General features: G+C 30.3%; 2 protein-coding genes across 2 annotated transcripts; both read right to left on the bottom strand.

Annotated features, from left to right (window-relative positions):
• Positions 1-3,436: 3,436 nt before the first annotated feature.
• Positions 3,437-4,162, bottom strand: LOC131612033 (non-specific lipid-transfer protein 1-like). The gene is made up of 2 exons (XM_058883848.1): positions 3,789-4,162; positions 3,437-3,631 (listed from the first exon to the last, which is right to left on the bottom strand). Exons 1-2 carry the CDS (start codon positions 4,136-4,138, stop codon positions 3,610-3,612), a joined length of 372 nt encoding a protein of 123 aa, XP_058739831.1. The 5' UTR covers positions 4,139-4,162; the 3' UTR covers positions 3,437-3,609.
• An 8,545-nt stretch (positions 4,163-12,707) lies between these two features.
• LOC131612034 (non-specific lipid-transfer protein 1-like) lies at positions 12,708-13,433 on the bottom strand. Its single transcript, XM_058883849.1, has 2 exons — positions 13,060-13,433; positions 12,708-12,902 (listed from the first exon to the last, which is right to left on the bottom strand). The coding sequence occupies exons 1-2, from the start codon at positions 13,407-13,409 to the stop codon at positions 12,881-12,883; spliced, it is 372 nt and encodes a 123-aa protein (XP_058739832.1). The 5' UTR covers positions 13,410-13,433; the 3' UTR covers positions 12,708-12,880.
• Between the last annotated feature and the right edge of the window lie 395 nt (positions 13,434-13,828).

A 13,828-nucleotide genomic window follows, 5' to 3' on the forward strand; every position in this document is an offset into this window, starting at 1 on the left:
TGAACTGCCGTTTCTAGCATCATTCCACTCAAAAAATGCTATTGGATGGATTGGAGCTCTAAAATATCCAACCATAACCTAAAAATTGTGTTTTTGCCCCTTAAAACGTGTTTCTGCCGACACTGCTTCGCCCGGCGACTCCAGACAGCAAGTTGGCACATTTTTGGGTCGGTTGGGCTCGTCCGGCGAGCCCTTTTTTCGCCCGGCGAGACACACCAGTACAGCAAAATGTTCTGCACTGTTTCGGCCATAACTCAAGAACCGTAACTCCGATTTGCGCCCGTTTCGAAGCGTTGGAAAGCTTATTCCATGCTCTATCCAATAATGAATGAATATCAACTAAATTTATGATTTATTTTTATTTGATTTTGAGATTTATTCGATGATTCGTTGGTTCCGTCGCTCAAAATTGCGCGTTTTGAAGTCGTGTCTTTGGCACTTTATTTCTCGTGCTCCAAAAGCGACTCGATATCTACAAAATGAATAGAAAACTATCAAATGGTATATAAATGAATAAAAACTCAATTAAATCCTATTTATACATATTTATACTCAATTAAAATCAAACCAAACCTAACCAAACCAATGCGGTTTGGATTGGTTCGGTTTGTTCTGTTTTTTTTTTACAAAAGTTTATTGAGCCATACATACACATATTGATGATTACATAACTTTGTATTTAATCATTTACGCGTTATCAAATAAAACCAAAATTCATCATATTTGGATAATAAATTTCTATTTAATATACAAAAATAATGTTCGATAAAAATAGAATAAAAAACATAAAATAGTACTAGCATAAAATAATATCAAAAACATTATAATGAAATAGAAAAAAGGAGATGGAATATTAGAGAAGATAAAAAAGAAATAGCAGAAAATATGCGATTAAAAAAGAAGATAAACATTAAAAACGTAATTGGAAGAGAGAACAATAGAATAAAAATAATAAGATGAAAAAGAAAGAACTTAAGAGATAAAAGACTAGAGAAGAATATGTGACATGTATTTGGACAAGAATAAGAGAAGAAGGTGCAATACCGCTAGGAGATATTTGAGAAGACTTAAACTGAAACCTTAAGTGTAAGGAAGAGAAAATCATTTGTAATCGCAAGGCTAAGGCATAATAGGTTTGAGTTTGGGTTGGATATAAGTTAATTGAAGTTTGGGGGGTTGTAACATAATGCCGTTTGGTTCGGTTTGTAAAATACAAACCGCAAATCAAACCAAACCGCGCGGTTTGTTAAAAAATGGCCCAAACACATCTGAACCAAATGCGTTTTTTTATAGTTTCAGTTTGGTTTGGTTCGATTTTGAACACCCCTACTTTTACCAATTGCAGTCCACTTTTTCTTTTCAATACTTCATATTATTTCTTTGTTCATTAATTCAATATTTTCAACAATGTTTTTTAAATCAATTGAAAACCATTTGTCATTTTAATTAGTAAAATTAATCAATTAAATATTATATAGTTAATTATTTTTTGCTAATTAAATATAATTATCTTGATTAATCAAATAAATTAATTTTCAATTTGTTATTCTTGATAATTAATTTAAATAAACCTAATTAATTGATTTAATAATTTTAATCAATTAAATTCGCTATAATAATTATCATTTCAATTGATTTATTCACTTGATTTAATTAAGTAACCTTCACCTTTCAAATTAAATTTCTTTCAAAATAAATCAAAATCAATCTAACAACATGCACCATGCTTTTATTTTATCTCATTTTGTTTTGATTGGTTTTTATTTTGTCCATCTTATTTGTATAAATTCCCATGTGACAAAAGTACTCCCATCATTTGGTGTTAACTTCTCGCACCACTTCTATTTTGATTCTTTTAAGTTCCCTAGCTTAATTGAATTAATTAATGACCGTACCACTTAATATCAATCTCTTTCAAAATAAAGAATGCTTGATACAACGTCAAGCTATTTTTCAATTCAAATTCAATCGAACGCAACACAAACGCTTGATCCAACGTCAAATGTTTTTTCCTGATTTTTTCAAATATTTTCACAATTAATTAGCACTTGATCCAACATCGAGTTGTTTTCAAATCAATTTTTTAATAAACCGATTGAATGGACGAGCTGGACATATGTCATACCTTTTTCTAGATTATTCAAATACTAGCCGTATAGCTTTACCATTAGAATAGTCACGATCTAACTAAAATACAATAAGTAAGCGAGTTTAGTTCAACTCCATAAACAGTAAACGGGCGAGCTGGATGTATGTCCTAACTTTATCACGAGTATTCAAATACTAGTCGTAGAGCTTGATATAAAATTTTTTAAGTTAAAAGAACAAAATGAACTCCGAGGTTAAAACACATGACCAAAAAGGATATTAAACCTAAAAATAAAATAAAATAATAATGTCAATTTAAATTAGGAAGAGACTTTTCCTCTCAATTTGGATTTCCAACCGAGGGAATAGTTGATTTATTTTTTAATTAAAAATTAAAATAAAATAAGTGAACCATTTTAACATAAATAAAATCACAAACTGCAACTGTTGGAATTCGAATCATGTTCTTAATGGACTTTTTTCTCAATAGTCAAACCGAGAAAACTTTTCAACAAAAAAAAAATTGATTTAGGGAAGAAATAGAGTATTGTTAATGGAATATGAAGTTTAGAGGTAGAAAATGAGTTAGGTTTATGGCAAAAGTGAAAGAACGCAAAACTTTATAATTAAAATGGAGTAACTTTTCTCCTTGAATGGTACAATTAACCAAGGGGAAATGTAATTTATTTTTAATTTTAAAATAAAAAAAGGAATGCGTCACTTTTATTATTAACAAAATACGAAATTGATAGTGTTGGAAATCGAAATTTGTCTCTGATGGACTTTCTTCATGAAAAAGATTTTACCTTAATTTATCATTTGACCGAAGTAAAATCTTGTTAAAAAATTTTCTATTTATTGTAGTGATTTAACGTATTAATTTAATAAACATAGAAAAACATGCTTGGTAGATTTATTCTCTCATTAACTAATCTTTCAAACTTTAAAAATAAAACACTTTTTATTTTATTATATAATATTTTTGCCAAAATTCTATTTTGACCGCGACAAAACTCTGTTATGATGTGAAACACCGTTATTGTCGCGAAACATTATTGTTACATCTTACAAACGCGAAATTTTTGGAATCAATATATGAAAGAACAAAATGACATACAATTTTTTTATAAATGTTGTGATTAAAACAAATAGCGACAACTATAGTTTGAAATGTAACACATGTATCGACAGAAATCACAAAAGCACTTATGCGACAACAATCGTTATTCAAACCCTTGATTGTGATAAAACTCGATAGTATTTCTAGTTATTGTAAAATGTAACTAATTAACTCTAAGAATCACAAGAGATAACATTGAAATCTAAATGTTAAAGTGGATAATAACTATTTTGCGACGAAACCCCAAAGATTTTATTTCAATTATAACTTAAACTCATAATACAATGACCCCTAATGGGATTTGAGTTACAATTGGAGAAATTAAACCATCCTCTTTATTCTATCTTGGTTATTATCAAACCAAGTTTATTACTTATTAATCAAGTGCAGCTCCAAAAAGCTTAGTGTGCCCCGCCCCCTAACCTGCAGTGAGTAAAGTGAAGTAAAGATTAGGTTTTTTTTTTTATAAATCTTTGATAATGAAAAGTGTACCTTTTAGAAACAAAGATAAGAAAAGTTTCAAATTTTTTTGCTCCCATTTATAAAATTAAAGAGTGTTGATTTATAGAGATGTATGTACTTGCTACAATCCATGTTGACACCAATTGGAAAAGGTAATTTGACACCACACTTATCAGGAAGACCCTGGACAGCATTAGGATCGAGTACGGGTATGCTGATTAAAGTTGATTTGATGCACTCACAAGCATCTTTACGTTCAGGAAGAGTTTTGGCTTGGTCATTAACAGTCCTAACACCATTGCAACATACTACAGGGATGGTTGGTCCTGGGTGCTTAAGGTACCCAAGGCATGGTATTAAGGAGACTTTTATTTGACCACATGTTTGGCCAGCATTGGCTAAGGGAATATCCAAAACCAAACATATTATAGCCAAGCAAATAATTTTGATAAGTATTGAGCTAGCCATATGTATGAGTGAGTGTAGAAGTGATGAGTGTTATGGTGTATAGACTATAGTTGTAAGGGATATTTATAGAGAAAAAAAGATATAGTATTAATAAATTATTAATTTTTTTGTTTGTATATATTAATTTACTACTATTAAATCACATAATTTGTTTGTTAAAAATAAATAAGTTTTTTTAATTGAATATGATATATATTTTATTAATAAAATCAACATAATTAATTAATTTTACTAAGAAAAAGTTGCATATGACATAAATATAACACTTATAATGAAACAAAATAAATTGTTTTTAATAGGACTACTTATATAGAAAAGACTAATTTAATATATATTTTTTACTTTAACTTATCATGAGACAAAATAAAATGTTTTCTAATAGGACTATTTATATAGAAAGACAAATCCAATACTTTTTTTTACTTTAGAAAACTAAGCTACTATTTTTTTCTTTCCATTTTAACAAACTAAAAGGTGTATTTCTGTAATATTTGATTAAATAATAATGTGAAAAAGGAGATTGAGAAAGGAAAGCCACCTAAAGGTTAGGCTTAGGGTATCCGTTTTTCTTTAATTAGTTTCAGAAAAATAGTGATTTCGAGTTAGCTAATTGTTGGATCAAGCTAATTTTTGGGCACAAAGTTTGTAAGATAAATGCTACACATTCACCATTTGTATATTTGAAATAAGATAGTCAGAAAGAGATATCGTGTTTACACGAAACATGTTTGATAGAGATACTTTGCTAGGGTTTGAAATGAAACCTAAGTGTCATGGATCCTCCAGGGCAAATCATCAACATGGAAACTTTCAATGGTCGACTCTTATTTCTTGAATCAATCTTATGTCTTTATCTCAATCCTAAGCATAAAATAAATCCTTTAAAAAAAGATCTTCAAAATGTGTGGGAGATTGTTAGAACAAGATTTGGTTCTGCAATAATACCTCTAAATTTTGATTATAACAATGAGTATGTTTATATGAACAATTTTGGTACTCTAATGTCTGTTATTTTTGAGAATTTAACAAACAGGTTCTGATCTGATGAAAGGCGCTACCAAACCATCAGAAAAAACCAAGTTACGTTTCTGTACTACACAAGTTATACTGAATAGTAGCAAACCACTCCAGAAGGCTCTAAAGTTGTCACTCTGATACGCTTTCTAAAGAAACTAAGTTTTGAAGATCTGAAGACAAAGGTTCTAAAGAACAATCCAGATGATGAAGACTTATGTTTCTGAAGATAAAAGGTACTGAAGACCAAGTGTTGAAGACTCTGAAGACGTAGTTCTGAAAACTCTGATGACTTGAAGCTCTGAAGATCCCAGGCTTATTTTCTTTCTTCTAACTCATGCTCAACATAGCCTCTGAAGTTTAAGAAGAATAGAAGATAATATTAATGTGGTATATAGTACAAGGTACAAGCGAATGTTTCGTTCCACTACCATGAAAGGACAAACATGGCATACTATCTTGTCCCCCACGATTCAAGCTGCCAACTTTCTGAAAATTCCAGAAACACCCTCCAACGGGTATATTATTTTATTTGGCTATAAATAGGCTTGAAGACTCAAAGAGAAGGTTGTTCACTTTACACGCACACACACACTCTTGAAAGACTGTTCATAAGCTTCTTTTTATTTTTGTCAAAACTCTCATATTAATGTTTACTATCTACTTGTGCAGAAGCATTATATTGTAAACAAACTTTATTTTCAAATTGTAGTTTGAGTGTTCCTTAAGGGACCAGTTAGTCAGAATCCTTAAAAAGTCTAAGATTAGTGTGTCTTAGAGTTGTAAGTGAGTCACTCACTGTTAGCTTGTGCAAGTGTAATAATCTTGAGATTATTGGATTAAGACCTTGTTGATAAGACGAAATCACCTTAGCGGGTGGACTAGATTAGCTTGATAATTTTCAAGTGAACTAGTATAAACATACCTTGTTCTTTCCTTCTTGCATATTTATCTTTATTATCAAGAAACTACTTCTTTTAAAGGGGAAATTTTTTGGTCTTAAAACCCTATTCAAACCCCCCATTTCTAGTGTTTTTCACACCTTCGCACTCAAGTCAAGGAAGCTACGTCACCAACAAGGGGCGAATGATTTTTACCACACACTAGGGAAATAACCTCGTCAGTGACACTCTTCATTTGCTTGGTATAGGAAAACATGGGAAACGCCAAGTCTTGATTAGAGAAAATCCCAAAAAGTATAGTAAATAAATTGAACCACATCCTCCTAGGAAAAAAGGATTCAACGGTCCACCACCATGACTAGGTGGACAATTTCTATTCTCGGGCCACCATAAATGCATGCTCACATGTCTTTATAAATACCTCTCTCCTAGAATGAGAAAAAGATATATTCTCACTACACAACAAAACACCCAAAAAGATACAGAGTTCCTCACCTCACCTGTGCGTGCTCTATCCACACCAAAAAACCTTCAAAACAATCAAATGGTATATAAATGAATAAAAACTCAATTAAATCCTATTTATACATATTTATACAAAAAGCGGGGAATTATTCAGAGAATATAATACAAAAGAATCGATAAGTGCCACAAAACAATAGTAAAAATAACGAATTTCTAGCACTCAACACTCTCCCCAACTTTATACTTGTTTGTCCTCAAACAAGAAACAAACAACTCAAAGAAACGAAAGCGATCAACCAAAGAATCACGAATCGACAAGTTTTGAAAAAACGGAAACAAATGTATGGCTCAAATGAAAAATGGTACACACAAAGTAAACACTTACCACTAAACTACGACGATAACATAAACATGAAACAAACGCAAAGTAAAAATAATATACCAAACATTCTAAAACAATACTAGTTCAAAAATGAATCACACCTAGCAAAATGAAATCATCGGTAGATGACAAACACACAAAATAAGGTAATTTCACTCATCCACAATCTTGCAAACAAAAGACTAAATTATGCAGTCATCCAAAAATTATGTTGAAAACACAAATGCAAGAGTCACAAGGACTTTTCAAGGTTGTAATGTGGCTTGGTTAACAAACAAGCGATAATTCCTAAGGCTAATCGAAACAAAAATTTTCCCAAACCTAAGGGAGTGATCAACTCACAAAAGTTCAAACACAAAATTCCAATCAAACTTCCTCATCAACCCACATTTCACATCAAAACACCATACTTATTTGCACAATTATTCAAACTCTTTTATTTTCTTTTGCAAAACTTTTCTTTTTTTCTTTCTTTTTCTTTTCACTTTTTTTTTTCACATATTTTTTTTTCTTTTCTTTCAACCTCATAGCAATCAACCAATAAGTACACAATCATTCTCTCCTCAACTTGAATTCAACCATATTATCAAAATGTGAATACTTCATACTTTCTTAGGCAAGATAAAAATTCAAACCAAAAATCATGGTTAAGGGTTTAAGAAAACAAAGAATTAACATCCATACAAAAATGAGAACCAAACACTCATAGACAAGCATTTAGCAAAAACAACATGGACATTGACAAAAAGGCTCAAAGGAGGTACTAATGATCACACACTCACAAGGTGAATTGACTATTTGGCCAAGGTAGTTGTGCTCAAAATGGAACAAAAATGCCTTGATCACTTTCTTGCATTTAAATAGTCAACACAAACAAAAGATTAAGCATAATAAAATCCAGTTAGAACAAGACTTGTGGTCTACAGCATATGTGAACAATGGAAAGCTACCTCACAAAAAGGTGGGAACTAAAGTGATTCACAAACAAACAAGTATACAAAAGAATGAATGACATAAAAGTTGTAAAAAGCCTAAGTATCATGAATATGCTAAAGTCTAGAAAGCGATAAACACATACCTTGAACGTGTACAAAACTTTAACAAAATCATTACCATAAACTCGCAAGTCGAAACTATCAAACTTGAAAAATCACCTCAAATTCCTCAAGCAACTCAAAACAAGCTCAAAGACAAACATGCAACTATTAATATACACAAACTAAAAGACCATATGAAATTGTCTAAACAAATTTAAAAGTGAAGATTTGAAATTTAAGAACTGGTCCGATCTAAATTTGTTTAGACAATTGCATCACATTACCTAAACTAAACTAAACTAAAAAATATATACATGCTTGTTTTACGTCGTAAGCTCGACGCCTGTTATTTAAGAAAGTTCCTTCAAGTTACTTTCGCCCGGCTATTCCTAACCACACATAAGCAAACGTGAAAGGAAACAAACAATAATATAACAAATTTACAAGTATAGAAAACATGTATAAGTATAGTAAACATATACAATTATCAATATAAACAAGTGAGAATATACAATATGTGTGATATATACAAAACTCAACACTATAGAAACTATAGCAATGCAAATTCAATAAAACACCAATCCCCGGCAACGGAGCCATTTTGTTCGAGCGGTACAGCGGCAAGCAACAAAAATTAGGAAGTATTACTCCGGGAAAAATTATCGTCTCCACAGGGACTAGTGCATTGAACTGCCGTTCAACAGTTTCCATAGTTATGAGTTTGGATTGAATTTGTTAAAGATAAAAAATGGAAAAGTAAATATTAACACAAAAAGAATTCATTCTTTAGAGAGAAGAAACTATCAAGTATTGCATATAATCTACTCTTCACAAACTTAAACTTATTGACCGAATATACTCAACTTGTAACCTATCAATATTACCACATGTCAACAACATAACCCACAACATTATCTAAGTGACGATCTCTCATACACCTAAACAACACATGAGAAATCCGAGCTTCCCGTAAATGTCGATCTCTCAGACAAACACGACCACTCAGACGCATTAAGCACTGACACTAAGTGATTATCAACCTAATCCATCTCTGCAATTAAGTTAATAGAAAATCATCCTAGATAAGCATGAGAGCCCTACATCTCTATAGCAACTCAAACACATAGCAATAAAGCAACAATCTAAGACAATAATCCATAAAAATATGAAAGCAAGCTTTATATAACATAATAGTCAACAAATATACATTAGATCAAAGTATATACATAACTAAACTCACAAAAGAAACTACAAAGAGAAGAAATGGAGAAAAACCCAAAAATCTCCCGGTTTGTCGGCTCCGATTAATGAATGATTCAACCCCGGATCATCCATTTGACAGCTCCAATGTGTTTTCTAGCATCATTCCACTCAAAAAATGCTATTGGATGGATTGGAGCTCTAAAATATCCAACCATAACCTAAAAATTGTGTTTTTGGCCCTTAAAACGTGTTTCTGCCGACACTGCTTCGCCCGGCGACTCCAGACAGCAAGTTGGCACATTTTTGGGTCGGTTGGGCTCGCCCGGCGAGCCCTTTTTTCGCCCGGCGAGACACACCAGTACAGCAAAATGTTCTGCACTGTTTCGGCCATAACTCAAGAACCGTAACTCCGATTTGCGCTCGTTTCGAAGCGTTGGAAAGCTTATTCCATGCTCTATCCAATAATGAATGAATATCAACTAAATTTATGATTTATTTTTATTTGATTTTGAGATTTATTCGATGATTCGTTGGTTCCGTCGCTCAAAATTGCGCGTTTTGAAGCCGTGTCTTTGGCACTTTATTTCTCGTGCTCCAAAAGCGACTCGATATCTACAAAATGAATAGAAAACTATCAAATGGTATATAAATGAATAAAAACTCAATTAAATCCTATTTATACTCAATTAAAATCAAACCAAACCTAACCAAACCAATGCGGTTTGGATTGGTTCAGTTTGTTCTGTTTTTTTTTTACAAAAGTTTATTGAGCCTTACATACACATATTGATGATTACATAACTTTGTATTTAGTCATTTACGCGTTATCAAATAACAACAAAATTCATCATATTTGGATAATAAATTTCTATTTAATATACAAAAATAATGTTCGATAAAAATAGAATAAAAAACATAAAATAGTACTAGCATAAAATAATATCAAAAACATTATAATGAAATAGAAAAAAGGAGATGGAATATTAGAGAAGATAAAAAAGAAAGAGCAGAAAATATGCGATTAAAAAAGAAGATAAACATTAAAAACGTAATTGGAAGAGAGAACAATAGAATAAAAATAATAAGATGAAAAAGAAAGAACTTAAGAGATAAAAGACTAGAGAAGAATATGTGACATGTATTTGGACAAGAATAAGAGAAGAAGGTGCAATACCGCTAGGAGATATTTGAGAAGACTTAAACTGAAACCTTAAGTGTAAGGAAGAGAAAATCATTCGTAATCGCAAGGCTAAGGCATAATAGGTTTGAGTTTGGGTTGGATATAAGTTAATTGAAGTTTGGGGGGTTGTAACATAATGTCGTTTGGTTCGGTTTGTAAAATACAAACCGCAAATCAAACCAAACCGCGTGGTTTGTTAAAAAATGGCCCAAACACATCTGAACCAAATGCGTTTTTTTATAGTTTCAGTTTGGTTTGGTTCGATTTTGAACACCCCTACTTTTACCAATTGCAGTCCACTTTTTCTTTTCAATACTTCATATTATTTCTTTGTTCATTAATTCAATATTTTCAACAATGTTTTTTAAATCAATAGAAAATCATTTGTCATTTTAATTAGTAAAATTAATCAATTAAATATTATATAGTTAATTATTTTTTGCTAATTAAATATAATTATCTTGATTAATCAAATAAATTAATTTTCAATTTGTTATTCTTGATAATTAATTTAAATAAACCTAATTAATTGATTTAATAATTTTAATCAATTAAATTCGCTATAATAATTATCATTTCAATTGATTTATTCACTTGATTTAATTAAGTAACCTTCACCTTTCAAATTAAATTTCTTTCAAAATAAATCAAAATCAATCTAACAACATGCACCATGTTTTTATTTTATCTCATTTTGTTTTGATTGGTTTTTATTTTGTCCATCTTATTTGTATAAATTCCCATGTGACAAAAGTACTCCCATCATTTGGTGTTAACTTCTCGCACCACTTCTATTTTGATTCTTTTAAGTTCCCTAGCTTAATTGAATTAATTAATGACCTGACCACTTAATATCAATCTCTTTCAAAATAAAGAATGCTTGATGCAACGTCAAGCTATTTTTCAATTCAAATTCAATCGAACGCAACACAAACGCTTGATCCAACGTCAAATGTTTTTTCCTGATTTTTTCAAATATTTTCACAATTAATTAGCACTTGATCCAACATCGAGTTGTTTTCAAATCAATTTTTTAATAAACCGATTGAATGGACGAGCTGGACATATGTCATACCTTTTTCTAGATTATTCAAATACTAGCCGTATAGCTTTACCATTAGAATAGTCACGATCTAACTAAAATACAATAAGTAAGCGAGTTTAGTTCAACTCCATAAACAGTAAACGGGCGAGCTGGATGTATGTCCTAACTTTATCACGAGTATTCAAATACTAGTCGTAGAGCTTGATATAAAATTTTTTAAGTTAAAAGAACAAAATGAACTCCGAGGTTAAAACACATGACCAAAAAGGATATTAAACCTAAAAATAAAATAAAATAATAATGTCAATTTAAATTAGGAAGAGACTTTTCCTCTCAATTTGGATTTCCAACCGAGGGAATAGTTGATTTATTTTTTAATTAAAAATTAAAATAAAATAAGTGAACCATTTTAACATAAATAAAATCACAAACTGCAACTGTTGGAATTCGAATCATGTTCTTAATGGACTTTTTTCTCAATAGTCAAACCGAGAAAACTTTTCAACAAAAAAAAAATTGATTTAGGGAAGAAATAGAGTATTGTTAATGGAATATGAAGTTTAGAGGTAGAAAATGAGTTAGGTTTATGGCAAAAGTGAAAGAACGCAAAACTTTATAATTAAAATGGAGTAACTTTTCTCCTTGAATGGTACAATTAACCAAGGGGAAATGTAATTTATTTTTAATTTTAAAATAAAAAAAGGAATGCGTCACTTTTATTATTAACAAAATACGAAATTGATAGTGTTGGAAATCGAAATTTGTCTCTGATGGACTTTCTTCATGAAAAAGATTTTACCTTAATTTATCATTTGACCGAAGTAAAATCTTGTTAAAAAATTTTCTATTTATTGTAGTGATTTAACGTATTAATTTAATAAACATAGAAAAACATGCTTGGTAGATTTATTCTCTCATTAACTAATCTTTCAAACTTTAAAAATAAAACACTTTTTATTTTATTATATAATATTTTTGCCAAAATTCTATTTTGACCGCGACAAAACTCTGTTATGATGTGAAACACCGTTATTGTCGCGAAACATTATTGTTACATCTTACAAACGCGAAATTTTTGGAATCAATATATGAAAGAACAAAATGACATACAATTTTTTTATAAATGTTGTGATTAAAACAAATAGCGACAACTATAGTTTGAAATGTAACACATGTATCGACAGAAATCACAAAAGCACTTATGCGACAACAATCGTTATTCAAACCCTTGATTGTGATAAAACTCGATAGTATTTCTAGTTATTGTAAAATGTAACTAATTAACTCTAAGAATCACAAGAGATAACATTGAAATCTAAATGTTAAAGTGGATAATAACTATTTTGCGACGAAACCCCAAAGATTTTATTTCAATTATAACTTAAACTCATAATACAATGACCCCTAATGGGATTTGAGTTACAATTGGAGAAATTAAACCATCCTCTTTATTCTATCTTGGTTATTATCAAACCAAGTTTATTACTTATTAATCAAGTGCAGCTCCAAAAAGCTTAGTGTGCCCCGCCCCCTAACCTGCAGTGAGTAAAGTGAAGTAAAGATTAGGTTTTTTTTTTTATAAATCTTTGATAATGAAAAGTGTACCTTTTAGAAACAAAGATAAGAAAAGTTTCAAATTTTTTTGCTCCCATTTATAAAATTAAAGAGTGTTGATTTATAGAGATGTATGTACTTGCTACAATCCATGTTGACACCAATTGGAAAAGGTAATTTGACACCACACTTATCAGGAAGACCCTGGACAGCATTAGGATCGAGTACGGGTATGCTGATTAAAGTTGATTTGATGCACTCACAAGCATCTTTACGTTCAGGAAGAGTTTTGGCTTGGTCATTAACAGTCCTAACACCATTGCAACATACTACAGGGATGGTTGGTCCTGGGTGCTTAAGGTACCCAAGGCATGGTATTAAGGAGACTTTTATTTGACCACATGTTTGGCCAGCATTGGCTAAGGGAATATCCAAAACCAAACATATTATAGCCAAGCAAATAATTTTGATAAGTATTGAGCTAGCCATATGTATGAGTGAGTGTAGAAGTGATGAGTGTTATGGTGTATAGACTATAGTTGTAAGGGATATTTATAGAGAAAAAAAGATATAGTATTAATAAATTATTAATTTTTTTGTTTGTATATATTAATTTACTACTATTAAATCACATAATTTGTTTGTTAAAAATAAATAAGTTTTTTTAATTGAATATGATATATATTTTATTAATAAAATCAACATAATTAATTAATTTTACTAAGAAAAAGTTGCATATGACATAAATATAACACTTATAATGAAACAAAATAAATTGTTTTTAATAGGACTACTTATATAGAAAAGACTAATTTAATATATATTTTTTACTTTAACTTATCATGAGACAAAATAAAATGTTTTCTAATAGGACTATTTATATAGAAAGACAAATCCAATACTTTTTT

The sequence above is a fragment of the Vicia villosa genome, linkage group LG6 (assembly GCF_029867415.1).
Source record: "Vicia villosa cultivar HV-30 ecotype Madison, WI linkage group LG6, Vvil1.0, whole genome shotgun sequence".
Taxonomy (NCBI): Eukaryota; Viridiplantae; Streptophyta; class Magnoliopsida; order Fabales; family Fabaceae; genus Vicia; species Vicia villosa.

Coding starts and splice junctions, on each gene's coding strand:
- LOC131612033 (XM_058883848.1), bottom strand. CDS start 4,138: ATGGCTAGCTCAATACTTATCAAAATTATTTGCTTGGCTATAATATGT. Junction 3,632..3,788: donor GTCAACATGGATTGTAGCAA/GTACATACATCT, acceptor TACTCACTGCAG/GTTAGGGGGCGGGGCACACT.
- LOC131612034 (XM_058883849.1), bottom strand. CDS start 13,409: ATGGCTAGCTCAATACTTATCAAAATTATTTGCTTGGCTATAATATGT. Junction 12,903..13,059: donor GTCAACATGGATTGTAGCAA/GTACATACATCT, acceptor TACTCACTGCAG/GTTAGGGGGCGGGGCACACT.